This window comes from Cuculus canorus, chromosome 1 (assembly GCF_017976375.1).
Source record: "Cuculus canorus isolate bCucCan1 chromosome 1, bCucCan1.pri, whole genome shotgun sequence".
Classification (NCBI taxonomy): Eukaryota; Metazoa; Chordata; class Aves; order Cuculiformes; family Cuculidae; genus Cuculus; species Cuculus canorus.
This window is the reverse complement of record NC_071401.1, coordinates 125,884,589-125,912,460: the sequence shown is the minus strand read 5'-3', so window position 1 is coordinate 125,912,460 and position 27,872 is coordinate 125,884,589. Positions and strand designations below refer to the sequence as shown.

General features: G+C 47.6%; 2 protein-coding genes across 3 annotated transcripts; one reads left to right on the top strand and one right to left on the bottom strand.

Moving 5' to 3' along the window:
- The first annotated feature begins 1,374 nt into the window (after positions 1-1,374).
- LOC104064354 (solute carrier family 25 member 36) lies at positions 1,375-12,243 on the top strand. Its single transcript, XM_009566682.2, has 7 exons — positions 1,375-1,649; positions 8,380-8,556; positions 8,998-9,075; positions 9,584-9,684; positions 10,304-10,370; positions 10,561-10,844; positions 10,942-12,243. Exons 1-7 carry the CDS (start codon positions 1,609-1,611, stop codon positions 11,139-11,141), a joined length of 948 nt encoding a protein of 315 aa, XP_009564977.1. The 5' UTR covers positions 1,375-1,608; the 3' UTR covers positions 11,142-12,243.
- Positions 12,244-12,427: 184 nt separating this feature from the next.
- On the bottom strand, positions 12,428-27,872 carry CLSTN3 (calsyntenin 3). 2 transcript variants are annotated; one of them, XM_054082051.1, is made up of 18 exons: positions 27,653-27,872; positions 24,672-24,794; positions 23,527-23,722; positions 22,835-23,043; positions 22,366-22,515; positions 21,516-21,701; positions 20,779-21,048; positions 20,398-20,510; positions 20,156-20,318; positions 19,013-19,057; positions 18,060-18,217; positions 17,729-17,877; positions 17,050-17,276; positions 15,836-16,006; positions 15,091-15,236; positions 14,827-14,962; positions 13,158-13,375; positions 12,428-13,078 (listed from the first exon to the last, which is right to left on the bottom strand). In XM_054082051.1, the coding sequence occupies exons 1-18, from the start codon at positions 27,735-27,737 to the stop codon at positions 12,908-12,910; spliced, it is 2,916 nt and encodes a 971-aa protein (XP_053938026.1). In that variant the 5' UTR covers positions 27,738-27,872; the 3' UTR covers positions 12,428-12,907. The 2 variants fall into 2 exon arrangements, with proteins under 2 accessions (XP_053938026.1, XP_053938035.1); XM_054082060.1 differs by lacking the exon at positions 19,013-19,057.

The following is a 27,872-nucleotide window of genomic DNA, read 5'->3' as shown; positions in this document are numbered from 1 at the left end:
CTGTGAATACTCCCCATCTTTAATACAATAATCCTATGAAGTACGAAATCATGAGTCTAATTTGTTTATAGAATCATAGAATCATAGAATCATAGAATCATAGAATGGTTTGAGTTGGACAGGACCTTAAAGATCATATAATTCCAACTCCCCTGTCATGGGCAGGGACACAATCCCCCCCACTGGATCAGGCTGCCCAAGGCCCCAACCAACCTGGTCTTGAACACCTCCAGGGATGGGGCAGCCACAACTTCCCTGGGCAACTGGTTCCAGTTCCTCACCACCAAAATTGGCCAACATGTTTCAGAAACAAAAAACCAACAATTCTCCCTCTAAAAAAGCCACCAACCCAACACCAATGCTAAGAACAATGATGCACCAAGCTGAGTGGTGCAGTTGCCACATTGGAAGGATAGGATGTCGTCCAGAAGGACCTGTACAAGCTGGAGAAGTGGGATGTAACAACCTCATGAGGTTCAACAAGGCCAAGTGCAAGGTCCTACACCTGAGTCGGGGCAATCCCCGTTTTCAGTAGACAATGGGGGATGATGTGATTGAGAGCAGCCCTGCAGAGAAGGACGTGGGGGTGCTGGTTGCCACAAAGCCAACCGTATCCTGGGCTGCATCAAAAGAATGCTGCTGCATCAGCAGGTCGAGGGAGGTGATTCTGCCCTTCTATTCCTCTCTTGTGAGACCTCATCTGGAGTATTGTGTCCAGTTGTGGAATCCTCAACATAGGAAGGATATGGAGCTGTTGGAATGGGTCCAGAGGAGGGCTACAACGGTGATCAGAGAGCTGGAGCAACTCCCATATGAGGACAGGCTGAGAGAGTTGGTGTTGTTCAGCCTGGAGAAGAGAAGGCTCTGTGGAGACCTTATAGTGACCTTCCAGTATCTGAAAGGGCTGCAGGAAAGTTGGGGAGAGACTCTTTACAAAGCTTGTAGTGATAGGATGAGGGGCAATGGGTATAAACTGGAGAGGGGTAGATTTAGACTAGTCATAAGGAAGAATTTCTTCACAATGAGGGTGGTGAGGCACTGGCACAGGTTGCCCAGGGAAGTTGTGGATACCCCATCCCTGGAGGTGTCAAGGCCAGGTTGGATGGGGCCTGGGGCAGCCTGATCCAGTGGGAGGTGTCCCTGCCCATTGCAGCGGGCTTCAAACTGCATTATCCCTTCCAACCCAAACCATGATTCTCTGAATCTATGATTAACTGTTTCTCACGAGTGAGGATGACAGTCAGGAAGGACTGAGCTCTCGAATCCACCACTTCCTCACGGTCAGCACTCAAATAACTTTGCTACTTCCGCCTCGGTTCCACTTGCAAGAAGAAGAACGAGCTTTCTTCGATTGCTGATTCTTTTTCTTGTTTAGGAGCAGCTGGGCAGAAGGAGCTGCCTGAATCCTCACCCCCCAGCCTGCACGGAGGCAAACCCAACCGCCAAACCCCTGAGCAGCGGCGGTTGACTCCCCTCCAGGGCCCCTCAGGGCGCAGCAGCGGGGACGCGGGGGCGGAGCTGGAGCCCCGCGGTGCCGCCCCCCCCGCAGGCACCTCCTCCGGATCCCGGGCGCCTCTCCGGGCCCCACGTGGTGCGGGATCGGCGGCTATGGCGCAGCAGGGAACCCTCCTTCACCTGCTCGCCGGAGGGTGAGTGGCACTGCACGGGGCTCCCGGGGAGGAGCGATTCCTACTACCGGACGTGGGAAGTTTTAATTTAAGCTGGAGTTCAGTTTCACCGGAGCGTTTGAGGTTTTTTGAAAGTTAGCCGGGATGTCCCCCTGAGACACCGTTTTCTTTCAAACGGTGTGTTTCCAGACGCTGCTCATCCTCTGGAGCTGATAACGCCTTGTGCTCAGTGTGGTCTGTGCTGAACAGGTGTCTCTTCCTCTGCAATCCCCTCTGTCTGCAGCCTTTCCCTGGCTCAAACGCAAGGTCAGGCAGAGCTGGCTCCAGAGCTCCAAATCAGCAAGAGATGTGGCTGTTGTGAAGTTAACATTAAAATGAATCCTTGGAAAGTAATAGATGATGCATAAGATTTCTGAGGGAATTTATCCGTGTGACTGTCAGTGGGAAATCTGTTCTGTCCCAGCTCCTGTCTGGCTGCATCTTGGCTTGTATCAGAAACGTTGTGACCAGCAGGTCCAGGGAGGTTATTCTCCTTCTGTACTCAGCACTGGTGAGACCGCACCTCGAATACTGTGTTCAGTTCTGGGCCCCTCACTACAAGAAGGATGTTGAGGCTCCGGAGCGTGTCCAGAGAAGAGTAACTAAGCTTGTGGAGGGGTTGGAGAACAAATCTTATGAGGAGAGGCTGAGGGAACTGGGGTTGTTTAGCCTGGAGAAGAGGAGGCTGAGGGGAGACCTTATTGTTCTCCTCAACTACCTGAAAGGACGTTGTAGAGAGGAGGCTGCTGGCCTCTTCTCCCAAGTTGCAGAGGACGGGACAAGGGGGAATAGCCTCAAGCGGCTCCGGGGGAGGTTCAGACAGGATATCAGGAAAAAAATTTTCACAGAAAATGTCATTGGGCAGTGGCAGAGGCTGCTCAGGGAGGTGGTCGAGTCACCTTCCCTGGAGGTATTTAAAAGACAGGTAGATGAGGTGCTCAGGGGCATGGTTTAGTCGTTGATAGGAATGGTTGGACTCAATGACCTGAGAGGTCTGTCTTTTCCAACCTAGTGATTCTCTGATTCTATGATGAAGATTGCTGGTGTTGCCCAGCCAGTCTGATAAAGGCTGCTTGCTTTCTAAAACTCCAAAATGAATCTTGGAGAGTTTATTTGCCAGTATTTTCAATATCACCCACCTCGCCCTGTGCTGGCGGCTGTTAGTTTCCCATAGCCCTCACCCACACTTTCCTGGGTTCGGGTGCCGGCGCACTGATGTGACACAGCCGGGGTGGATGTGTGGTTCTGCAGCTTGGGGATAAGGGAAGCCATGCCATGAGTCAAGGGGGCCTTCACCTGGCGCTTCATCCAGCACAAGTTACCAGGGATGGGGGGCAAGAAAAGTGGGGTGCTCAACAGGGGAATGAGAGGCACTTGAGGCCCCCACAGCAAAGCGAAGAGTGGAGCATCCTTGTCTTTGGGAAGGCAGCCAGCCCTCTGTCATGGTGCAGCTGAGGTTCCTGCATGGATTCTCTGGCTTTAAATAGAGCAGCTGGTTCTGGCAAGTCAGGTGTTGGGTCCCAGCAGTGCCTCTGAATTTCCAGTGTGTCCTTGAGCAACTCCCTTCCCTCTCAAGTCTCTTCTCTCTCTGCCTTTTGCCCCTAGTCTCTTTAAGAACCACCTATCATTTAAGCCTCAAAACAATGATCTTTAAGTTTATGATGTCCTAAAGCAGAAGATACTGTGGTCCCCTGGACTTTTCTGAGTAGCTGCAGAACTCCCTTGCCTAGACAGCCACTTAATCCCTTGCCTAATTCCACCAACCTATTGGAGTCCATATGACAGTGAGGTATGTATGTGCAATAAAGCACATCATTTAATTGCTCTTAATTAGTACATTTCCAGTTTTCTGCAGCTAATGGAGTTCTTATGCTATGTCAGTCTCTGTTTATGTAATACATGCCTTCTGTCTTCCCAGCGTTACTTTGTGTACACTATTCTCTTTCTCAATTTCTCCTTTAACCTATATACTTACTGCATCTTAGCCTTTCTTAATGTATTAGTTAATATTTCTTAGCTTTCTTAATTTTTTCTCATCCTCATTGTCCACTCTAGTTCCTTAAAAACTGTGAGAGCATTTGGCTAGTAACAGGAGTGTTGCAAGTGGGAACATGGTCCGTCTGTATCCTGTCCTTTCCCCTTAACCAATAATCCTTGAATTGCAATTAGTTAAAAACCAAGAGATTAATAAGATGAATAAGAGATGACTAAGAAGCCTTGATTATTGTTGCAGTATATAGTTAATATTATTGTTTTACTTAACAAAACAAGTCTCATTGATGAAGGAACAACTGTTCACTTGATCTTCTCGTACTGAAACTGGGGGCCTTCACATGAAACTTGTGAGAGACTTGTTTGAAACTAATGCAAGAGCATAGATCTTATACAGTGTGCAGTTAAACTGTGAGACTGCTGGCCATAGGATATTAGAGGGTGAAAGCTTTTTATGTCTTCAGAAAGCATTTTTAAAGAGATTAATGAAAAATAATGTGTTGGGAGATATTAAATGCAATGCAATATTTCTGGCTGAGAGAAATCCTTGAGCTGAAAATTGCAGGAAGCTGGGAGAGCGTTCTTAAGAAGATTATTTCCTCTAGTTTTCCATAGGTGATTTTACTTACCTGTGTCCTGTGCTGAATCCTGGTTTTACTGCAGATTTTTCTTACCTAGCATTGCTATTCTCAAATGAAGGTCTTGTAGCCATCTCTGTTTCGGGCTAGCCTAAGTAAGGGCTGAAATGTGAATTACCAGTAAACCTTGTCACCTCTGTCTGTGTGCTCAGACAATTTTCAGATAATTAAAATAAAATATTAGCAGTGCTTTTGTATTTCTCTCTCCTGTCCTCTTTTCCTGCCACCTCAAACTTTCCAGTGTTCCTTTTAAAATGTGAAAGCCAGATTTGGAGGCAAGTATGGTTTTCTAAGGTGAATTTACCTGCCTTCTTCCATTAGCACTTTTTGACACTGCCTTGCTCTGGTTGTACACATTGTACTGCTTGTCCATTGATGTTCTTTGTTGTATTTGGCAGGCATTTTATTCCTGTTTCTAGAGTAATGACTTCAGGGGTTTGGCTTAGTTAAGCCAGTCTGTTTAAGCACTCTTAAGCATAAGGACTCTTGGTGACTGCTGAGTTCAATGTGTTTTTTCGTTATTTGCTACTCATTGCAGCTTTGCTCCTATTTACTGCTGTGATGATCTTTGTAACCCATGGATATTGTCAAGAATAAAATGTAATGTTCTGTCTGCTGGTGGAAAAAACCGAAAATTGTTAGGTCTAGTCTAGAAGTTATTTTCCTAGGCTCTTGCCGGACCATGGCTGTTTGATTCATTATTGACAGGTGTTTTCAGGGCAGGGAAAGAATGGGGCTGATGTTTATTTCCTCCTTTTTGAGATTTTGTGGTCTGATTTTAATCCATTTAACCCACGCTGTAGACAGAATGCTAAGGCTCTAAATGTGGATTTATGAATTATCAAACTCTCTTTTTGCAAAACCAAAGTGTAATGCATCTTTGTAGTTGGCTTTTATGAATCCAGCTGTTTGATAAGTTTCATAAAAACAAATCAATGTAGCCCCTCTACCGGCACTGAGGTGTATCTACAGTGATCTGATTCCCTAATTCTGTCCTGGTATGAATCTCAGGTCATGTAACTATAGAACCTTAGCAGCATAAATTATTGCAAATACACTTTTTTTTTAGCCACGGTAGACATTAGAATTCTTCTGGGCTAGTACATTTACCCAGTCCTCTAAGATTTTTTTAAGCATTAAAATCTGTAGGTATGAAATCTCCTTAATCAGTTCTTTTTAATATCTTTGGCTGTGGGGTTTTTATGCCCGCTGATTTTAAAAAACTTGTTCTGACTAGATGTTGTTCAATTTTGCCTTCATTAATATTGAACTGAAAAATAGTTCATCTCTGTGATGAGAGAACATAATTTTCCATTTCCCCTGAAACAGAAGAATTTTGCATACCTATACCGTTCATACATTTTGAGCAGTTGTGCCATCATGTAGTGCATGGTAAGACATCTTAGTTGAGATTTCTTCTAGTTTTGAATCACTGGTGCACCTTATTTCTTTAGCTTTGTTCTATGCTCCATGAAAAATCCTCCTTAGCCTTACTATTGAGCCATAGTGGCTCAGAGAATCATGGAATAGTTTGGATTGGAAGGGTCCTTTAAAGATCATCCAGTTCCTATCCCCCTGCTACGGGCAGGGACGCCTCCCACTAGATATGGCTGCCCAAGGCCCCATCCAACCTACCTTGAACACCTCCAGGGGTGGGGCAGCCACAACTTCCCTGGGCAACCTGTGCCAGTGCCTCACCACCCTCATAGTGAAGAATTTACTCTTAATGTCTAGTCTAAATCTGCCCCTCTCCAGTTTATATCCATTGCCCCTCATCCTATCACTACAAGACTCTGTAAACAGTCCCTCCTCAACTTTCTTGTAGCCCCTTCAGGTAGGAAGGTAACTATAAAGTCTCCTCGGAGCCTTCTCCAGGCTGAACAACCCCAACTCTATCAGCCTGTTCTCGTGTAGGAGGTGTTCCAGCTCTCTGATCATCCTTGTAGCCCTCTTCTGGACCCGTTCAAACAGCTCTATATCCTTCTTATGTTGAGGATTTCAGAACTGGACACAATATTCCAGATGAGGGCTAATTGCCTCAAACTCTCTTCCTGCTGATTAAATGACCATCATGCTATGGAGTAACAATTTCATTAACTCTTATCGCTGCTTTTAAAATTCTTCTCTATTATGTTTACATATCAAAAGCATGAGGAACATGAGCTCGGGAAACTTGTATACATACTGGAGGCATGGGTTCAAGTTCATACCCTCACCATGCTCATGTAGGGGCTTCTTGAAAAAATGAGAACTTAGGAAAACATTACATAAAGTTGTGCCTCCGTAGGCACTTTTAGAGAGAAAAAGTCCTTAGAATACCAAGTAATTGCTTTTCTAAATGATGTCCTGTTGTAGTGTTTGCTCTACTTTTAGATAAGAAGTCGAAACTGCTCTATTCAGACTTCTTAGACATTGTGACCTGTCACCGCTGTAGTCAGTCTTCTCCTGAGCTGGAGCTACACTTCTTATCAAAAACCCAACAAGGCTGTCACTCTGGAACCTGTATCAGGCAAATTAGTAGAAACTATGGTAGGACTGTTGGACCCTCAAGTGAATATGGTCTACATGAGAAGAATGAATATGGCCTCTGTAAAAGGATGCCCTGCCTCGTACGACTCCAGATCATTAAGTTCATGCTTTTCAGCTTCTTCATCCAGACACCCTGAGCCACAATGTCTGCTTTGTGTTGGCTTCTGAGCTTGAGCTAAGTCCTTTGGTCATGTTCTGATCCCAGACTCCCACCACTCATCATGTCTTTTGAGGGAAATTGCTGCTGATCTCCTGATCTGCAGCTCATCACTGCGTAGATCTGCAAAGGGCTTGACAAAGCAGCATGTGTGTAATGGAGTAGCATAACTAGGTGCTATCTCCTGGCATAATTAACTACACAACCTTCTAGCTTCCAGATCTTCATCTCTCAGTCTTTGTTGAAATAGGCATCTGGCCCTCATCTTTCCCTTTTTTTTTTAGGTTTTTTTTTTTTTTTTTACCCTTTAATTCCCTAACCTGCAGGCAATAATAATTAAAACCCTCGGAGGAAAGGCTGTAAAAGCCACGTGTGTGTGTGCTGGGATATATAGACTGCTTCAAAAGAATTCATCAGAACTGTAGCCATTTGCTGTCTGTACGATCATCACTTCTAATTCTGCTGATATACTCAATTCTTCCCTGATACCTTGTAGTTCTTTGGTTGGCTTTTCTTTCTTTGGGGCTTTTTTTTTAAGCTTCCATCTCTTGTGAAACCAAGCGAGTTTGGCCATAGTGGATATGAACGCGTGTCTGTTCATTAAAGCCTCTTGCATGGCTGTTCCATACAAATCCATCTCAGAACAGTCTTTCAGAGTTGCCAGGCAAAGGATCTGAAGAGGCAGAAGCTGAGAACCGAACATATTGGTTCTCTGATTCTGACTTGTCCCTGGGGGGGGCAAAGGCAAAAATGGGATACGTATCCTTTCAGCATCACTGAGGTGTGAGTAGACAGATTGATGGTGATGGTTCATGAGTTCCAAAAATAGCTTCTGTCTGCTGAAGGTTGGGGCCCTCTTTCATTAAGCATGTGAGGCTGGGAGCGAGCCTGGCTATTGGTAGAAAATACAGATCTTGCTCCCAGGGCTTTGCAAATGTGGGGCTGAATGGCTTATGGGTTGAGGACACAGCAGGAGAGTTTTGTGCTGCCACATTCTGAACCAGTGCTGCTCTGAGGACGTGTGAGGAACAGTGCTGGTGATGTCAGCAGAAAGCATTGCAGTGATGTTGGGCAGCAGAAGTATTTACTCTGGGAAATTCTGAATGCAAAGATCAGCAGCTTTGAGCTGAGGGACTGCTGAGTCCCTGTGGACTTGGGACTGTTTGTCTTAAATACCAAGTGGGGTTTCAGAGTGAGGCTGCCGGGAGATGTCCCAAGTTAAACCATTATTACGTTAATCAGTGTCAGAGCAGGAGGTCATGTGTGACGCAGGCTGGGGGACCTAACCTTCCCTCCCAGAGGGGAGAGACTGTGGATGAGTAGGGCCAGAATTATTGCCCTGTTCCTGCACAGGGGTCATTCTTACATGTGCTTTTATGCCATTGTTATGCCCTAGATGTGGTGGCACAGCTGGAGCCATCCTGACCTGTCCCTTGGAAGTGGTGAAGACACGTCTACAGTCATCCCAATTGACACTGCGGCCTCTGTGCCTCTCAGAGATACAGATGCCAGGAATGAGTGTGAAGCTGATGAACTCTACCCCACCATCTCCTGGAGTGCTCAGGTTACTGAGGTGAGTAGGATAGGGCAGCATGCATGTTAGCACCAGGAAGGTGAAGGTTTGGCCATCAGATGCGGGGAGAGGGAGAGATGGAAGTAGCATTTGAGCTGAGGCTCTGGAAGTTGGTGAGAAGTTTCATCAGAGCACAGGCACATCTACTTCTCACAGCTGATGTGTGCTTTGAACTCAGAATCTGCAAAGCAGCTTTTGGGACTGTGAGGAATTTCTCAGTGATTTGATCAGACCCAGAGTCATGGTGTCAACAAATACAGGAAGAAATGATGGAAGGAGAGAGGAGAAATGGCTAGACAAAAAATGAAAGTAGGGCAGAAAAAGGATAACACTGGAGGTAAGGAGAGGATGCTACAAGAAGTGCTGAAGAATGAAGGAGGAGAAGGAACAGGAGAGCCCCAGCTTAGTTATTCTGATTTCTCTGTTCATTCCCTTCCATAGGGACATCCTTGAGAAGGAAGGCATGCGATCCCTGTTCCGAGGTCTGGGGCCAAACCTTGTTGGGGTTGCTCCTTCCCGGTGAGTACTGCTTCCTGAGGATAGTTTATGCTAACCCTTCAAAGAGTTAGCAAGCACTGTGTTCAACAGGCTGCCCAGGGAAGTGGTTGTGTCATCATCCCTGGAGGTATTTAAAAGGCATGTAGACATGGAACTTAGGGACGTGGTTTACTGGTGGACTTGGTTCAGTGTTAGGTTTACGCTAAACTCAATGATATTAAAGGTCTTTTCCAACCTAAATGACTCTTTGACCTCTGTGACAGCTATTGCTCCATGTTCTGAAAGCAGTCTGGGCCCTGCGCCCATTCTGCTACAGTACCCCTTCACACAGACACTTTTTGGACCTTCCAATCATAGCTGTAAGATAAGATGATTGCTGTGGACCTAGTATAGATGGTATCTGATATCACATTAGACAAATCCATGTTGGGAGTAAGAACAGTTGGAGTGACACCCCACGGCAGTGCTGTCCTTGTTCCCTGTAGATGAGTTGTAACCTAATCTGTATTTCTTATTTCTTTCCAACTAGTGCTATATATTTTGCTACCTATTCTGGTGTTAAGGAAAGACTCAATGCTGTCCTTCTGCCGGAGTCTAAGAAAGTACACATGTTGTCAGCAGCATGTGCAGGTAAGCCTCTTGTCTTGAATGGGAGCTAAGGAGTCCCTCTGTGTGTAAATGCGTTTCATTCCTTCCCTATTGCTGCTTCTGTCAGCGCTGCCCTCTTCTGAAGTTTTGTCTCTCCCCGCCTGGAGCAGTGAGTTCCCTGAGTAACCAAAAGGTTTTATCACTCTTCATTCTTCTTAGGCTTAGCTGTCCGAGTCTTTAGCCCGTCAGGTGCTATCAGGAAAAGAACTCCATTCAGCTGTGAGAGGGAAAAGGCAGTATGTCATTTATTCCACTCACAGAAGCATTTCTCTTGATATAATCCAGTTCTCTAACAAAATCCTCTATTCTTACAAGTTTAGTCCATTGTTTCCCACCTCTTTGTAACACCAGGACATGTAATAGAGTTACGTTGGAGGGAGAGGAGCTAAATGCCACCACTAGACAAAGGCTGGAATAGGGGAGGATGAGAATCAAATAGTCTGCCGTGAAGTGTCTTCTCCCATGGGAACTCAGGGTCATTCTGAAGTTGCAAATGCCTGCAGTTTGCCAAGCAGAATTCAGAGCTGAGAGACTTGCACTTCCTCATAAACCATCAATGTGATCCTAGTGCTCATGGCTGTCTTTCTCTTATGTTCTCTAGGCGTTACCTGTGCCACACTCACCAACCCTATCTGGTTAGTGAAAACCAGGATGCAGCTGGAAGCCAGGTAAGGCAGGCCAACAGCTCAGAGCTGCTGCATATCAAATCAGGACTGGTTTAGCTTGGGTAGGGGACTGCAAATTGCCATCAGAACATTGGCCTTCAAGGCATGCTGGGGAAGTCATACAGTTGTTTTCCCAGCAGCATTTTAGGTCAGTAGGGCAGTCTGCCTTTCTAACCCTCCCTCCTTGTTACAGGGTGAAGGGGGAGATGGCCAACAATGCTCTCCAATGTGCTCTGTGTGTGTACCGCACTGAAGGCCTTCGTGGATTTTACCGCGGTGTCACTGCCTCCTATGCTGGAGTGTCAGAGACCATCATACACTTTGTCATCTATGAAGCACTGAAAAAGCAACTGAGAAATGGCCATCATTCCCTTTCCTCTCCACTCACACTTTCACCAAACAGCTATGATTTCTTTGGATTAATGGGAGCTGCTGCTGTCTCCAAAACATGTGCTTCATGCATCGCGTATCCACATGGTGAGTAGGTTCACACTCCTTGCTTCTGTCCCCCTCAATGGGAGATGCCACACCTGTAGAATCAGTCTGCTAATATCTCTTCCCTTTCTGTCTCCAGAGGTCATTCGCACACGGTTGCGAGAAGAAGGGTCACGATATCGTTCCTTTGTACAGACTCTGCAGCTTGTGGTCCATGAAGAGGGACCTTTGGCTTTATACCGAGGGCTCCTGGCTCACTTGATCCGTCAGATTCCAAACGCAGCTATCATGATGGCTACCTATGAACTCATCGTACATTTGGCCTCTTCCACCTTGTAAGCACACTGTAGCACCTGGCTGAGACTGCTGTAGAGATACAGGGACCTTGTGGTCCTGAGACTTGGTCTTTTTCCATGCTCTGAGAGGTGGTGCTTTGCATCTCATATCAGAACTGATGATACTCATATCAGGTCAAGCATGGCATTCTTGGAACATAAGACTATTTTGTGCAAGGTTCTTGGCTCCAGCGTGCACGATGTAGCCTTTCTTCTTTCTGGAGACTTGTATTATCCTAGTGCTTCAAGATACCAGGGCACTGGTTTGACAGTGCCTGCTGTAAGGTGCCTGTACAAAACAAAGGCATGGAACTTGCAGGGAAGGAGACAAAGAAGAAAGCATAAGAGTATCTCAGCCTCAGCATATTAATTTCTCTGGGACCCAGTAACAACCATGATGTGTACACAGTTGGACAAGAAGACAGGCCACAGAGCTGAGACTGAGAGAACTGCAGCAAGCAGAGATCTTGTGCTGACATGTACCCTCGGAGGGCAGTCTCACCTGCTGTGCTACCTTTCTGCCTCTAAGGAGGTTTTCAACCTTGGCTGCTAGCAAATGTCCTGTTGCAGAATCTTCCTTTGGGTCCTTAACATGTTGCAGCCATTGTCTTGGGGTTGTCAGATGCCTGACACCTCCCTCTTCTTCTTGCAGGGTCTGAATAATCAGACTAAATAGATCACGAGAAGAAGCACGACCTCCTACGAAGCATTACCCTGACAACTCGTGCGACCAGGCTCGCAGCCATGTTTTGCCAGTATCTGTTGTTGTTTACATCCCCTCCATTCCCAACAGAAAGAGGATACCTCCTTCCCTCAGAAATGCTGGGCTGTTCTGGTACAAATTGGAACTCCTGGTGTGAAAAATACTCTTCTATGCTAGTAAGGAAAGTGGAGCAGGTGAAAAGGTGGATGAAGCTGAGGACTTGGCCTGTTTCTATTGATAATACACAAAGAATCTGTCACATTTGCCTGTGACAGGGTGTCTTATGTCTCTGTGGGTTTCTAGCCCTGTGTCCTGAGGGAGGCTTTGTATTTCGACTGTCAAAAAGGTGGGAGGCAAGGTCAAGGGTGATGTGTTTTTCTTGTTCCAACACATATGCTAAAATATGTAACCGTTCCCTGAGATAAGGCAGTCATTTCAGTGAAAACATGCTCTGGACAATCTCCAGTCTCACCTTAGAGGCTACACTGACTGTTTCTTTCCCTGCTTGTATTGAAAACTGCAGAAGCCCTAAACGTTTTATTTGAAATCCATTTATTTTAAAATCCACTTTGTTTCCTCATCCTTCTTGCCTTCATTCATTTAGTTCAGGAGTATCAACAATTTTACAAAGCGACACAAGCTGCAGTGGTGGGTTTTTTTGCATGAAACGAGAATAAACCTTAAACGACAACATTGAAAAAATATACAATATATATATATAATATCTGGGGAGGGTTATGAGAAACCCCCCTCTGAGCCCTCTGGCTGGCTCCTCTTTCCAAATTTCTGTTCTTTCCAAGCCCCTCCTTTGTTGTCATAGTTTTGTACCGTGCCACGGTCATGTGCAAGTGCCCCAACACGTTTCTGCAGAGCCGCATGGGGGGGATCACCAATGCAGGGAATGTCCACAATGAGAATGGCAGAAGATGAAGGAACATGTGAGGCAGAAATGACAAATGAGGGAGGAGAGCATGTGTACACGGTGGGGAACAGAAGTTAAAAGTAAGACACCTTCTCCTCCCAGCCACAGGTTTTGGGAGGATCCTTGGACTGGTGTTTTAAAGCTCCTAATAGCGGTGAGGGACGTTGCTTCTGCCAATGATGTGTCGGTCATCCACGTCATTGCTGTCCAGGGAGTCAGGTGTCTCTGAGTCGGTGCTGTCATCTTCGTCCTCCATACCCTCGCTACCTCTGCCCTCGCCACTTTCAGCTGCCCTCTCCTGGCAGCTCTGGTAGGACTGGGGAGGAGAAACACAGGGTAAGGGGAAGGATCTGGCAACTCAGCTGACTGCCCAGCCAAATGAGGTTGCTCCTCACCTCCATGGGGTTAACTATGATAGTGAGGGCTGAGTCATCCCAGAACATGTCGCTCTCTTTGCCTCCGGTGCTCACGTGCCCGCCTTGAGCAGTCCCAGGGACCTCTTGCCCCACTCCCCGCCGGTGCAGGGAGTGGATGCGCAGGATGCCAAGGATCACCATGAGTGCCAGAAAGCCCACACACACCACGATGATGACAGTGGCAGCACTAGGGACCACTTTAGAGAAAGCAAATGAGAAGGAATGCTTAGAGCCAGTCACAGACACATGCATTTCCAACCTGACCTGCAGGAACTGGGGTTCCTGGGGAGAGACTGGGGTTTTGGTGTAGGCAGGAACACGTCCTGTTTTTTCTGCTCCCCTGAGTACAGGCAGTGCCTGCCTTCAGGTGCTGTGTCTTTGTTTCAGGCCTGCAAAGTTTGCCAGGATGTCAGCCCAGCCCGTGGACTCTGCACATTTTCATTTACAGAAGCCACCAGAACATGTTGCACAGAGTTCATTTATGTCCTCTCCTTGGGAGAGATGCATGCTCCGGATAGCCTCTAAGGGCACAAGCATGATTTTCGGGGGTTTGATTTCTGTGCAAGCAGTAGAAAAAGAAGGAAGCCAAAAGAAGTATGCTTTGCACACAGGGCAGAGATGAGGTCTATAATGGTCTTCTAATTAACGCTACGGTCAAAGCCTCACCACAGGAGAAAACACGAAATTCGTCTAAAACCCATGGCCCAACTCCCACCCATTTGTTCTATATCTGTAGCCTGAGCCTTGATTCCCCGGATGCCCCCCTGCCTGCAAAACCTATCTAGACCCCTCATGGATTTGTTCTGGGTGCTTCTGCACAGCAGGGACAACTTTTTGTTTGCTGCTGCTGTCAGGCCAAGCTGGGGAAGGGAGTGGCAAAGGCTGATTTTTGGTGGCTCTCCCTGCAGTGGCTCAGTGCTGGATGCAGGACTGGGCCAGCTTGGGATTGGCTGCTGGGAGCCAAAAGCCAGCACCAAAGGTGCTTTCCATGTTCCCTACAACAGTGGACTAAAACCAATACAGGGTTCTCCACAACAGTCCTAGAGGTTCCACAGCCTAGGAGGAGCCAGTTAGGCTGCAGTCATGCTTGTGGCACGAGGCTGCCAGGACAAACCAGCAAATGTAATCTCTGGACTAGCTTTTAGGCTTTTCTGTCCTCTGGGGGGCAAAAATCCTCTGTGTGATGCTATCTCCTATATTTTTCTGCCTTGCTGATTACCACCTAGTCCCATCTGGGTTTTTGGAGCAGTGGCAGGTCTTGATTCTCTTGTTTCTCTCCTGCTGTTGAAGCTTCTTTCTGGAATTACATTAGCCAAGCCTGCATAGCACCTTTGCAAGGTGCACTAATGAAACAGCACCAGCTTAGAGTCGTTCTTTTTAGACATTCTCAGGTAGAGATTTCAGACTGCTTCTGCATCAAGGAAAGGACATGTGGGAAGAGGAGGATTGTTGCACCACGTTCTAAAACACAATTTGACACAGGCTGCAGTCCATTTGCTAATGAAGAGTGTGACAGGACATTATAATGAGAGGTCAATAAGATAAGTATAGGGAGCCTGAAAGGAATCCTCTGCTATAGGTTCTACCGGAAGATCAGAAAATCAACATCCTGACCTAAAGGAATAAACCCCAAAATAATGTTACATACTTGGGTTGTTATGGGTGCTTGCCAAGCTGTGCCCAGATAGCTCTGGGGGTAAATGATGGCCTCGGTGTATGAACTGCTGGGAACTCAGAATATGGTTAGGATGAGCAGCTCGGTTCATGTTGTGGAGGACATTCACCTGCAGAAAGACCACAGTAAGAGAGACCCTGTGTTCATCAGAATACATTCTACCTAGTGTGCACTGCTGTCTACCTTGTCCTCCCCATGCATGCATGAGCACCTATATGTGTATGATTGATCTTGTACCTCAACAGTAAACTCATTGCTGGAGTAGCGTCCGTTCATCTCAGTGCAAGACAGGTGAAACTTCCTTTCATAAAGAGCAGCGCCACGGTTGATGTGATATGAGGCCTGGCGTAGTATTTCCTCATAAACTGCAATGCTTTCCACACCTGACACAAGAAGAGAGAATTGGCATGGAGTGAGGAAGCTCCTGCTTCAAAGTCATCTGGCATCATAATCCTGTAGTAACTGGGGAGCTATAAGGGAATCCAAAACAACACTGGGTTTATTAATTTTGAGAAGGGAGGAGAGCTGGAGCTGGCTGCAAAGGATCTGATTAAATCCCTGCTTGCATTGCTAAGACACGTGGAAGAGAAGGAAGAATCAAGAGCAACAGCACTGTTAAGTTCCAGAGAGTATAATAGCATTGTACCAGTCCACAATCTGTGGGATGTGCTGTCCCCCAGTCATGTCAGGCAAAATGCTGCTGGCACCTGAGAAAATCAAACCCAAGGGCAATGAGGAGTTGGGAAGTGCTCTTAGACGCCTCAGTCAGAGCTCAAACATCATGCTGTCTGCTGGAGGAGCCACATCCCTAAGCAAATGGCCTGGGACTTCCAAAAGCCAGGAGTTAAACAAATGATTATATTTCAGAGTCTTGCAAAGTACACCAGTGCCTCTCTAACATTGGGTTAAGTGCTGCTCCTAGCGATGCCTGACAGGCAGTGAGAAGCGTAATTAGACAGTCATGGCCAAAGAGAGGACATACCTGTGATGGTCAGGTAGGCAGAGGTGTTAACAAGCTCCAGGCCCCGCTGCTGCAGCAGTGCTCCATCCAGGAGCAGATACTCCCTCTCTGGGTCCAAGTCATCTCCTACCAATGAGATCTCGCAGCCATCCAGGTTGTGCACAATCTCATCTGACATTCGTGTGTCTGTCACTGAGATGCAAATAGGAAGAAGACAGCCAGAAAGCCAGTCAGCCACCAGCAAAGGTAGGAGTTACTCAGACTCATACCCACTTACTTAATAGCATTGACCTTGAGCAAAATCACTGTTGGACTAGTTCCTTCTTGGAGTCCCCCCGGTTCTAATGCATTATTTATGCACATAACAAAGTGACTTTATTTTGGAACAACATGCTATAATCAGAATGATTCATGATAACACATCCTGGCTGTAAGAACTCCCTTGACAACGACAATATGCAAATTAGGAACAACCCTATAACACATTCCCAGACCGAGTGCTTTTGAAAGCTTCCCCCTGTCTCACAATTGCTGGTTACCATGACTGAAACGTGATCTTCTTTACAATGGCAACTCCATTCAATGACTAATTGCTTTCAGCAGAGCTAAGACCAGCCTGCTTTAAGTCAAGAAACTCATCACTGTTTGAGGAAAGGTAAAGCTGAAAACTATGAGCAAAAAATCCCATTACCAGAAAAGATATGAAAGAAGTGAAAGGATGTGTAGGGCACAGAGTGCAGAGAAGTAACTTGAGGATTATGGAAAGAAACTGAGGAGCAAGATATTATAGGGTGCGACAAAACTGAATGGGGAATTCACAGGAATAAGTGAAGCGGGAAGAGATGGCAGTGGGAGAAATAAGGAAAGCAGGAGAGAAGGAAGCAGGAGGAGACTGAGTGTAGGAATAGAGCGAGTAACAGGCAGCACATCCATCTAGTGCTGGATTCAATAAAGAGAAATGTAGGTAAAATGTAAAAAGGATTAGGAAAGGGCAGCCTGGGAAAGGAGGAGAGAGCGAGGCAAAGGAACTGAGTGGATAGAAAAAGTACAAGGAGGAGCAGAAAGGGATAAGAAACGATTAGCCTACATATTGACAGACAATGTGCCTTGCTTCTATATTTGCAAACTTTCTCCTATTTCAGTGTCATGAGGGACTCCACTTCCTCTGCAGGACAGCTGCACACTTGCAGGTCTTCCCAGTTTGTCTCCTATACCTCGCCCTGTACTCCACTCACCAGTTCCATGCCAATTCTCATCCTTCTTGGCTTCCACCTGGTGAGAAATAGAGCAGGTGATCTGGAGGTTGGGGAACAGGGGGACCCCATCAGAAGCCTCGAAGTCTGATGCAGGATGAGCAAAGTGGGCATTGCCAGTTAACAGGATCTGAGGGGCATCAGGCTGTAGCACCACAACGTAACCTTCCACATCAGGAATGGAGACACAGGACTCTTCACTGAAACACCTGAAGGAGAGAAGTAGAAAGTATCAGTTGGCCCAAGCTTCCCCCAACACCAAAAGAACACCTGCCCATTACTGCCACTGAAAGGAATACCCTTTTTCAGGTGCTCTTCCTAAAGCTTCCCTATAGCCTGCTGAGCAAGACAAAGAGGTTTGGTAGGAATGACATCACTCAGTTCCAAATCACTAGGTCACATCAACACACCACAGAGAAAATTAAAACCAGCCTACATGCCTGGAATACCATGCCTGGACTGAAGGTAGAAGTTCTGCTACCTGCATGGACTCCAGGACCCAGTTTTATGGTATCCATTTGGATACTGGATACTTTAATATTTATTTTCATGTTGAGACCATCAACAGAATTAAAATAAAAGGTGAAGGAGTATAATTTTAGTCAAAAGAGAAGTAATCCTCTTGCTGAACTTAGCCAGAGGTGCTGTCTTGTCTACTCACTTGACAGTAGTGGTAAGCCTGAGTGGCCTGACTCCAGGAGTAGCAAAACGCAGGGAATTCATGTAAGCCACATGCTGGATCGCATGGTTGAAGGTTTCCACATCATCACCTTCCAATGTGAGCAGGGACTGAGAAGGGTTCACATGAACCTGCAGATGGAAGGGAAGAAAATACTCAAGTTTCCTTGGCAAATGCCAGGAGTGTAGGCTGAGAGAGACACAAAGGAGAAAGGTGGGAAGTTGTCTGAGGTGGGGGAGCAGGCAAAGTCCTGGGAAGCAAGGCTGGATAGGAGAGTGGAGGAGACCCATGCAAGCTGGGCAGATGGGCATACCTTCATCCCTTTGCCCAGACTGTCGAAGTCACTGTAATCAAGCCCCTCACGGCAGGCATACAGGCATTCAATAACCTCTCGGCTCTCCAAGCTACCAGGGCGTACACTGAAGCCAGCCAAGTAACCATGGAAGTAGTGGTGGATCGACAGAGGATCTCCTGAGGGAAACATGGGAGGTGGAGGGTGTGAGAGACATGGCGAGGAAGAGAACAAAGACAACAGAAGTAACAGTGTGAGGGACATACAGATGTTAAAGGAGATGGAGAGAGACAGAAGGCTGCATGGGGCATGAAAAAGCAAAGACAATAAAACCAACACTGTGAGGGACACAGAGATGTTAAAGGAGGTAAAGAGAGAGACAGAAGGGTGCAGGGGACATGGGAAAGCAAAGACAAGAAAAAGAGGGGGGATGCTGAAGTAAGGAGATCATAATTTTTGGAATTCCAGGTGGAAGAAAGTGGGAAAAACAGACCAAAAGAAAGACAAGTGTGGTGAACGGTGGGTAGGATAGAGAAGTTTCTGCCAAACCGTTGAATGCCAGATGGAAACAATTTCTTGTCCCCTTCTCACTCTGCTTCCTGTGAGGGCTTTTAAGAGAAACTATATGTTCCATAGATAGATAGATAGGGATGAGGTGACATCTCCCGATGTCTCTAATGGTTTTTGTGTTCTTCAGAGACCAACTTTAATGATCAGGCATAAGAACTCTTTCTCCACATGAAAAAACATACTCCATCTCTCAAAGCAGGCTGTAGTCCTCCTATCAGCCTTTTTTCATGCTCCACAGACATCAAGGTCTCAAGGATCAATCTACCAAATAAGGGATTTCCTCCCATGGTGGTGAGAGGAGGCAGGGCAGGAATGGGGGAGCTGTATGAGGAAGGTACCATGCAAGAAGTGACAGTCATGCGTGGTGAAAAGGGGAAGAGAACCATCTTCTTTCTTTTCCCTACCTTGTACAGTATCAGAGGAGCTTTCATTTCCTTTGATTTTCTCCTCTGCAAAAGGAGAGCATTCAGACAAGCAATAAGGCATTGGAAGAGTGCAGTTACAGGGCCAGGCAAGTATCTATACAAGCGCCTGTATTGGCCAGTCCAAAAGAACAGCTTCAGAATCATGTGCCAGGCAGTGCACCCTTCAGCCCTAGAGACAGTACATCACAGATGAAAGAGGGCAGAGCTCCTCTCACAAAGGTGATGGTTAGACTGTAGGATAAGTGACTGATAAAAGGGAGGAAGTATAGGGTTTTGGTTTTATCCTTTTCCTATGATATCTATTCTGGGAATTAACTGATTCCCATTTATGGAACATAGTCTTTAAGCCATGTTTGCAACAAGCCACATTCTCAACATCCCTTTGAAACTCAGATGGTTCCAGAAGGGTGTCCCAATCTGATTAATATCTGTTGGTTGCAAAGTACCAAATTGAGAGTATAGAGCTGTGAGGAGACCCCTGGCCATGGAGAAGCAGTACTATGGTAAAGATTTGATCTTGCTAGAAATTTCTGCTGGAGTTTCTTACTGGAAATTTCTGCAAGCAGCAGGAAAATTCCTTTAGTTCTGTCCTGCTCCAGTCTTGCAGGAGATCTGAAATACCTGGGAAATGCTGCCTTACATCTCCACAGAACCAGTTTTTATCTGGTAGCCGCTTGACTATGTTCCTAACCTGATCTTTGCCCTCCAACCCAATTCCTCTACAGAATGCTTTGTTCTTCATGTAGACCCTCAAGACACAGAAATCCCCATCAATACAAACAGCAGCACAGTGCTCTCTGGTGAAAAGCTTTGATAGAATGCCTGAATGAAATACAGAGTTTCAGCGCTCCTCTGCCCAAAAGTTGGTTATCCATTGCATGTTCTACTGCTGTTGTCAACAAAGCTGCCATTGACACTTACCCCTGAGCTATTATTATCAAGGTGTGCTGGCTTAATCCATGAGGAAGGAAGGATCCACACTGGCTTTGGGGCCAAGGAGGCAAAAGGGCAGCAATGTGTTTGCATCATTTAGTATGGGCTGGTATTTCCCTCACCTCTTCTGGCCCTCCCTCCACTTGTTTCCCATATGGAAAGAGCATGGTTTAGGCAGTGGGCACTCACCAGTCCAGCAGGCTCCGATCATGAGTGAGGGTTCCTGACGAGGGGGGTGAATGAGGCCATTGTCATGGATGAGGGCAGGGTCATAAGAGACACCATCCACGTAGAGTGTGACAGTGGGGAACTCCAGGTTGAGGGCATAGTGGTGCCATTCATCATCACAGACCTACATCAGAGAGCAGAGGAAGGGATCAGTGAAGAGCAAAAGGAGGAGGGACACGGGGAAGAGGCAAACGCTTCCTGACCTGCTCAAGCTTCCAGAGAAACTTCACAGGCCTTGCACTTTCCAGCAATGGCCAGTAGAGGAAAGCAATCCGGCAGCCGTGCACAGACAGAGAGTAATGCGAGTAGCCCTCCTCTGTCAAGGACAAGTACAGGGAGTTATGTATCGCCACTCAGAGCAGTCTCACTAGCCAGAGCCCAGAGGTGCACGCTAGCCTGCACAACTGGCACTCAGCAACATGTGCTCACAGTGGGTTTGACTGCTCCCACAAAATGTAGGAAGGACCCCTGCCCAGGTCCCCACCTGGAACACAGAGATTTCCAAATGCAGGGAAAACCCCTTCTAATAGTAGAGGCAGCAGGCAGAAGGGTCATCACCCCAGGAAGAAAGAAAAAATTCTCACCACTCTGCACTGTACTGCAAATCACTGTTTCCTCTTCTCTCCTGCCTTTGCTAGGCACCACGGCATGCTTCATCCACACGGACAGCGTGAAGTGGTCACTGAGCCCCTCATGGGCATTCAGCCCATTCACCACAGGCACCTGGGCAGCCTGGCTGCCGTTGAACCAGTAGATGAGGCTGCTGTCCTGGCTGTAGTGCACTGAGAGCTGTGCGGTCCAGTTCGCTGTGGGGCTAGGCACCGGCAGCAGGTCGATCTCTCCTGAGGCAGCACCTACCAAGAAGAGAAGGCATCACGAATGTCAGCACAGGCGAACAAGGAGCCTGGGAATTGGGTAACAGATGATGAGGGTGCTAGAGTGCTCACTGTAACAGCCCAGAGTGCAGGCAGAGGAGTTGCCTATAGGCGTTCCATCTGGAGAAGGATGGTAACTTTTCCATCCATGCTGAGGGAAGTCCCACAGACTCCATGTAATGGAGCAATGTACAGAAACACCTCTGGCTTCCCAGCAAGGAAAGCATGAGGACCGCCTTGTAAATACAGGCACGGTGTCCACTGTCCCTCAACACAGCATGTGAGTTAGGTGTCCTCACAGCCCCACTGACCACAGCACATGTAAGGAATGTGGCCCCCAGTATCTCTACTGCATGAAGCACAGAGCTACCACTGTGAACCCCTCCAGGAGAATGGGGAGGGTGCTGTGCCATAGCTGCCCTTAGTCCAGGAAAGCATCAATTCACCACAAAGTTTGCGTAGTGACTTCTCAGAGTAGTTATCCCGGTCACAGCCCTTGGCCACATGGTTTGTCTGCAGCTCCACTGTGGCCTGGATGTTCCACAGAGGCTCGTCACAGGTCTCCAGGTGAATGCTGGGGAAAAGTGCAAGGCTGCCTGCACCTGGTGTGTACTCGATCCTCTTGTTCCAGCCTAAAGAACAAGAGTGAGAGGGATTAGGTCCTGGCAATGGCCAAGGCCATTACATTTGGCGCACACACAAGCGGCATCTATGGACTAGCCCAGAAAAAGAGAGATTTTTGGCCCTCCCCACACTGGAAAGTCAACTTAATGCAGCTGGCAAGGAAAGACTTCCTAGAAGCACGAAGAGTCCAAATTATCATCTACAGCTAGTATTGGTGTAGAATCGCTCTTTTGATTGTCAACCTCTCTTATCAGGCAGAGCAGATATTTAACTGCATTGGATTTTCCCTTAATTATACTCACTAAGGTGAAGCTGTAGGCACACAGCACTGCTAGAAAAGCCAAAGATCCTCAAGATAAACAAAACCGAAACCAATCTACATTGAATACAGTCCACGAGCCTTACCAAATACATAGCAGTTCACAGCAATCTAAGGAATGAATTTTCAATGTTAGAATTGCCTTCTACTGGCTTTGCAACAGACTTAGAGGTCTGCTGCATCCCATTAGATGGGACTGATGGGTTGGTGCCACAATTTAACCATATATATGAGCATACAAATTTGCACGTCTATATATAAACGTTTCCAAGGAATAGGACTGAGCAGTAGCATAACCAAAGGGAAGACCTAACTGTGTTTAGAGGTTTCATACTGTCCCACAAAACACATACCCTGCCAGCTGGGCTTGCAGGTGGGTTTCACCTGGATTTCCACTTCAGCATCATCAGAAGCCCGCTTCTTTCCACAGTCATAGGCCGTCACTGTGAATTTGTAGAGACGATCTCCACTGTACTGCAGCTTCTCTGTGTTCTCGATGTTCCCTGGTTAGCAAAACAAAGAGATCAAGGGAAAGGAAAGATAGTCTCCTCAAAGATGTTCCTTCTGGAAATCACTCTTATTTTTGATCAACTACAAAACCAAACAAAAAGGGGTTGATTTCCCACACACGCAGTGTCACTATATAACAAGCTATAGCATCCCACAAAATGGCTGCTGCATCTCTGCACCAGGGGAGAGAGAGAAAGATCAGCAGTGCTAGAAAATTCAAATAGCACAGCTCTGTCAGCAAACGGGACTGGCAGAGAGGGAGCAAAGCAGGAAAGGGGGAGTGATGTGCTCATGGTAAGTGTGGATTCTTACCGTCATTGTCAATCAGAAAGGGAATATTGGGGGTCAGGATCTCATAGTAGCAGATCTGGCTGTACTGTGGCGAGCAGTCTCCGTCAATGGCCTCCACACGCAAGATACGGTCATACAGCTTTCCCTCAGTCACGGCCACACGATACAACTTTTCCACAAAGACGGGGGCAAACTCATTCACATCGTTTACTCGAACGTGCACTGTGGCCCTGATGCAGAGACACATCAATAAGAGCTGATTGGCTGATTCAGAGCCACACACCACCTAAATTTCAGTGTAATTCACTCCACTAAAGTGCACCAGTCTGATTTCCAGCCATCAAAAGCAAGAACAAAGAAGAAAACCTTGGTTTCAACACCGCAACATTGACACGCAACAGCTTGGACAATGGTTTCCCACCCCAGGGAAAAAGCAAAAGGAATGATGATGTAATCTAGATCTCCTGCCTATATGCAGCAACATAAAACCACCCTTAGACACAACTGCCAAGCAGCCCTAGTTTCTAGTGTCTTCACTCCTGTGAATCAGATAGCAAACATTTCCCTTTGGGTCTTATTAACGTGTTGAGTTATAGTATCAAGGCTACAGAAAAACAATTCTGGCTAAAGAAAGCATTCCCACAGCAATTTCCACTTGCATTTCTGAGATAGAACACATTTTGCAACATGCACCAATGACTGCATGGACTTACTTGTGTGATTTCTTGGTATTTGCTCCATCAGGTCCCTCTCCACAGTCATAGGCTTGGATGGTGAATGTGTGCTCCTTATGTGCTTCACAATCTACTGGTTCCTTGGCCCGAATCAGCCCCTCACCTGTAGCTTTGTCCAAGATCACAGCTTCAAAAGGTACCCCTGCCCCATGGATCCTGAAGCCACAGATTTCACCTGGTACCCACAAGGGCAGAGAGAAAGGAAAGAAAGAAAAGGACTGAGGAAAGCGCATTATGGCCCCCTGCTTCCTTTTCCTGTGTTTTCTTCCTTCCTTGCAGCTTCCTTTCTCCCTCACTGTCACCTCTCATTTCGAGCAATTTTTGGTTCCCTAGGAGTTTCTCCTGCCATCTCTTCCAGCTGTTAATGGTGTAGATTGCCCTCTACTGGAGACTGCTCCCACGGCAAGGAGTCCTGACCAGCATCGAGAAAAGAGTACAGGTTGCAAGGCTCAAGGTACATCTATTAGTGCTACACAGCCACAATACTGCGGGAGCACCTTATTTCTCCTCTGCATCCCTCGAGGAGGTAAAACAGGCCATATACTGCAGACAGACACGCAGAGCGTGAAGATCTATGTCTCATCCACCCCCACACAGGACGTGCAGATTACCGCAGAGAACTGCAGATAAGGTCACCTAAATCCTAAAGTTCAGCTCACAGGGACCGCTTTTCCTCTCCTAAAGCTGAGGGAGGATGTGTGAAGAAGCTCCAGGCATGGCCTAAGCAAGCACCAGGAATACATCCCTCGTCTGTAGTTTCAGGGATTTATACATACTGTGAGGAGATGTAGCACTGCCGTTGAAGTGTGCCCTACCAGCTTTCTCCAGTGCTCACAGACACAGAACCATGCATGTGATCTTTGGAAATAGCATAACTGCGTCAAAAAGTAGCTGGCTCCACCCTCAATTTCTCTCTCTAATGAAAATAGCTCACAGCATCTTAAATCAAGCTGTGCCCAAATTGCCTCCAGATTTCACTGGGGACCTTCTCCAGAACAAGGTTGGGAGGTAATCGTTTCCTGGAGAGAGCTAGAATCCAGCACAGGGATGAATGTCACCCTGTCTTTGCCTCTTCAGACGTCTCTCCCTGCCTCCCACCCTTCCCAGAGACATTACCCACCTACCTGCGTAGCGCAATGGAGCATCTTTGTCCAGTGCAAATAGCGGTGGGTTGAGCAGGACTGTGTTGTCATTCTCCATGACGATGCCCTGATACTCAGCTTCAATCCAGGGTTTGTGCTTGTTTGCTGAGGTGGATTTGGGGTAAGGGATAGAGCACAGGAATGTATTAGCCACCAATGATTCAGTAGGAAAATAGCGGAGTATCATACAGCGACAGGTAATAAACACCCCTCCCCACCTTCTTCTATGGAAATAAAAAAAAAAATCTAAAATAGGCAGGGAGGAAGAATTTATTTTTCTCTAGTTCCACTCTACATGGCTCTTGGGAGACCTCAACAGAAGCAGTGTGTTCCTTCTGGCATCCTCATTAATGTCTTATTAGAAATATGTGGAGAGGCATCTGGGTGCCCAGGAAAGCTGGAGCAGTTAAAGGAAATAAATAAGTCAACAGGCAGGAGTAGTTTGATTCTGGAGACAGATTCCAAATGCTAAATCCTTTAGCTTACTGAAGCCATAATTAAAGGATCCAGGATACCTCTTCCCTCGGGGTGTTCCCAAGGGACAAGTCTTGCATGCAGCCACTGTCACTTACGCCCCTTATCCTCTGGACTAAGGCCTGGGATCTACACACACGTACCCAGGTACACTTCCAGTCAGTCATCCCACGCATGCAATGACCTACTCTGAGAGTCCCTTGCTCCTTCCTTCCCCACTCCATGGTGAGCACCATATTCCCTTGTCCCCTCCTTGCTAATCCCGTTGGCTGGAGCCCAGCCAGGCCTGGCATGGAGGCAGCAGCCAGCAGGAGGCTCTGAAAAATGTCACAAGCCCAGAAATAGCAAATTAATCTTTATCACACAGGCTTCGGGGCAGGGAAAGGGAGAAATGAAGGGGTAGGGGGGAGGGAAAGGGAGGGGAAAGGAGGGGAGAGAGAAGAAAAATCATTACAAATTAAAAAACCCTCCCCCATGCCCACTCCCTGCCAAATGGGCCTCAGAGATTATATTACATGGCCTAGTTACAACCCCCATTCCCAGATAATCCCTCACTCTCCCGCCCCCTGGAGACCGAGATTTATTACAACTGAGCAATACTTTGCGCACAGCATGGCTCAGAGCTGGTGGGGAGTAGGATACAGAGCCCATGCCCTCAAGGGCACTACTTCCAATTTGTGAATTCATGCTCTGCAGCACAGTATCTCCTGACACCGTATTGGCATGGTGTGATGTGTTGACTCAAAAGGGATGGTGTCCCTTACAGCCAAGCGCTTCTGCAAATCGGGGCTGGAGGATGTTGCCAGAGCCTGGTGGTGGGCCAGCAGAGAGGGTGACAGGTCAGAGTGGGGATGAACCAGCAGGACCGAGTGGGCAGACCCAACCTGGTGTAGCAGCGAAGAGCGTGGGTTGGCATTTCTCCCTCCCCATATCGATTAAGATCATAAAGCACTGCGTAGGAAATCCAGAGAAACATCCATCCTACTCAGTATGCAGGTGGAATCCTTCCTTTGTGAAGTGCCCACATTTCACAACACCCCTTCCTTGCCCCATCAGATTCCACTCCGTGATGGCTCTCATTGATGTGCCACACCACCAAGGTGCGAATCCATAGCTACAAATGCCAAATATGCCCTGTTGCTGGGGTAACATGCTGGTGGTAGAGAGAGAAATCCTTTGCTGCATCCACCTGCAACTTGGGAATCACCAATTTCTCAGCAAATTACTTCCTGGAGGTTAGAAAAAAACATTTTGGGAATATTTTTAGGATACAGAGTCCTCCCAGAAAGCTCCTGCAAATCTAAAATAATTTGCCAAAGGTGGGTAGATGTTTCAGAGTGTAAATTCGCAAAGGAGAGAGAAAATCCAGAGCATATGAGGCCTCGCCTCACCACTGGGCCCCTTGGCACCAGAGCAGTACAAATAAATGCCCCTGCCAATGTCAGCACACACAGAGCTCTGCACTGCACCCGCCCCACAGCCCGACCTCTTTCGAAGCACAGAAAACACCCTAAGATGTCACATTCCCTGATGACTCCCAGGTCCCTCGCGTTTTTTCAGATTCTTCCACCCTGTTGGATTATTATTGACACGCTGGCTCCCCTTGAACCAATTTCTCACGCCTGTGCCTACAGCCACAGATCTAGAAATCTACCTCTTTCTCCATTGCTCTGCATGGTCAAAGAACATCTGCATTCAGAACGTCACAGCTGTAGCACGAGAGTTTTTCTGTACACATTTAGCACATCAAATATCATGCAATACCAGCAACCTGCGTCGTTAGCACATACAGTAATTTCTATTGACAGATTCTGGATGGATGAAATGGAATGGGAAGATGGAGATGGGGGATGTGTTTCGGAGACCACCGTGGAGGAAGGGAAGGGAAGGGAAGGGAAGGGAAGGGAAGGGAAGGGAAGGGAAGGGAAGGGAAGGGAAGGGAAGGGAAGGGAAGGGAAGGGAAGGGAAGGGAAGGGAAGGGAAGGGAAGGGAAGGGAAGGGAAGGGAAGGGAAGGGAAGGGAAGGGAAGGGAAGGGAAGGGAAGGGAAGGGAAGGGAAGGGAAGGGAAGGGAAGGGAAGGGAAGGGAAGGGAAGGGAAGGGAAGGGAAGGGAAGGGAAGGGAAGGGAAGGGAAGGGAAGGGAAGGGAAGGGAAGGGAAGGGAAGGGAAGGGAAGGGAAGGGAAGGGAAGGGAAGGGAAGGGAAGGGAAGGGAAGGGAAGGGAAGGGAAGGGAAGGGAAGGGAAGGGAAGGGAAGGGAAGGGAAACCTGCACAGCGACAACTGAAACAACCGCAAGACAAGTGGGCGGACAGGGAGACGCGAGGGGAATGCTAAAGGGAGAGAGAGAAGGAGAGAGGAAAACGCGGTGCCGGGAGATGGAAGGAGGCAGCAGAGAAGCGAGGACGGGCTGCGGGCGCCCGAGGTGGCAGAGCAAGCCGGGATGCCGGGGCACCGCCGGGATGCGGTGCGGGGCTGCCGCGCCCCGCTCACCTTTGTTGGCGGCGGCGGCGGGCAGCGCGGCGTAGAGGCAAAGGAGCGGCAGGAGGGCGGCGGCGCGGGGCCGAGGGTCGCCCATGGTAGCGGTGGGTCCCGGTCCCGGTGCCGGAGCCGCCCGGGGGCTGCAGGGCAGAGGCGGGCGCTGCCCGACCCGCGGCTCGCAGCGATGCTCGGACCCCGGGCGCGCGGCTCGGGTCCCGCCCCGCACTGCAGC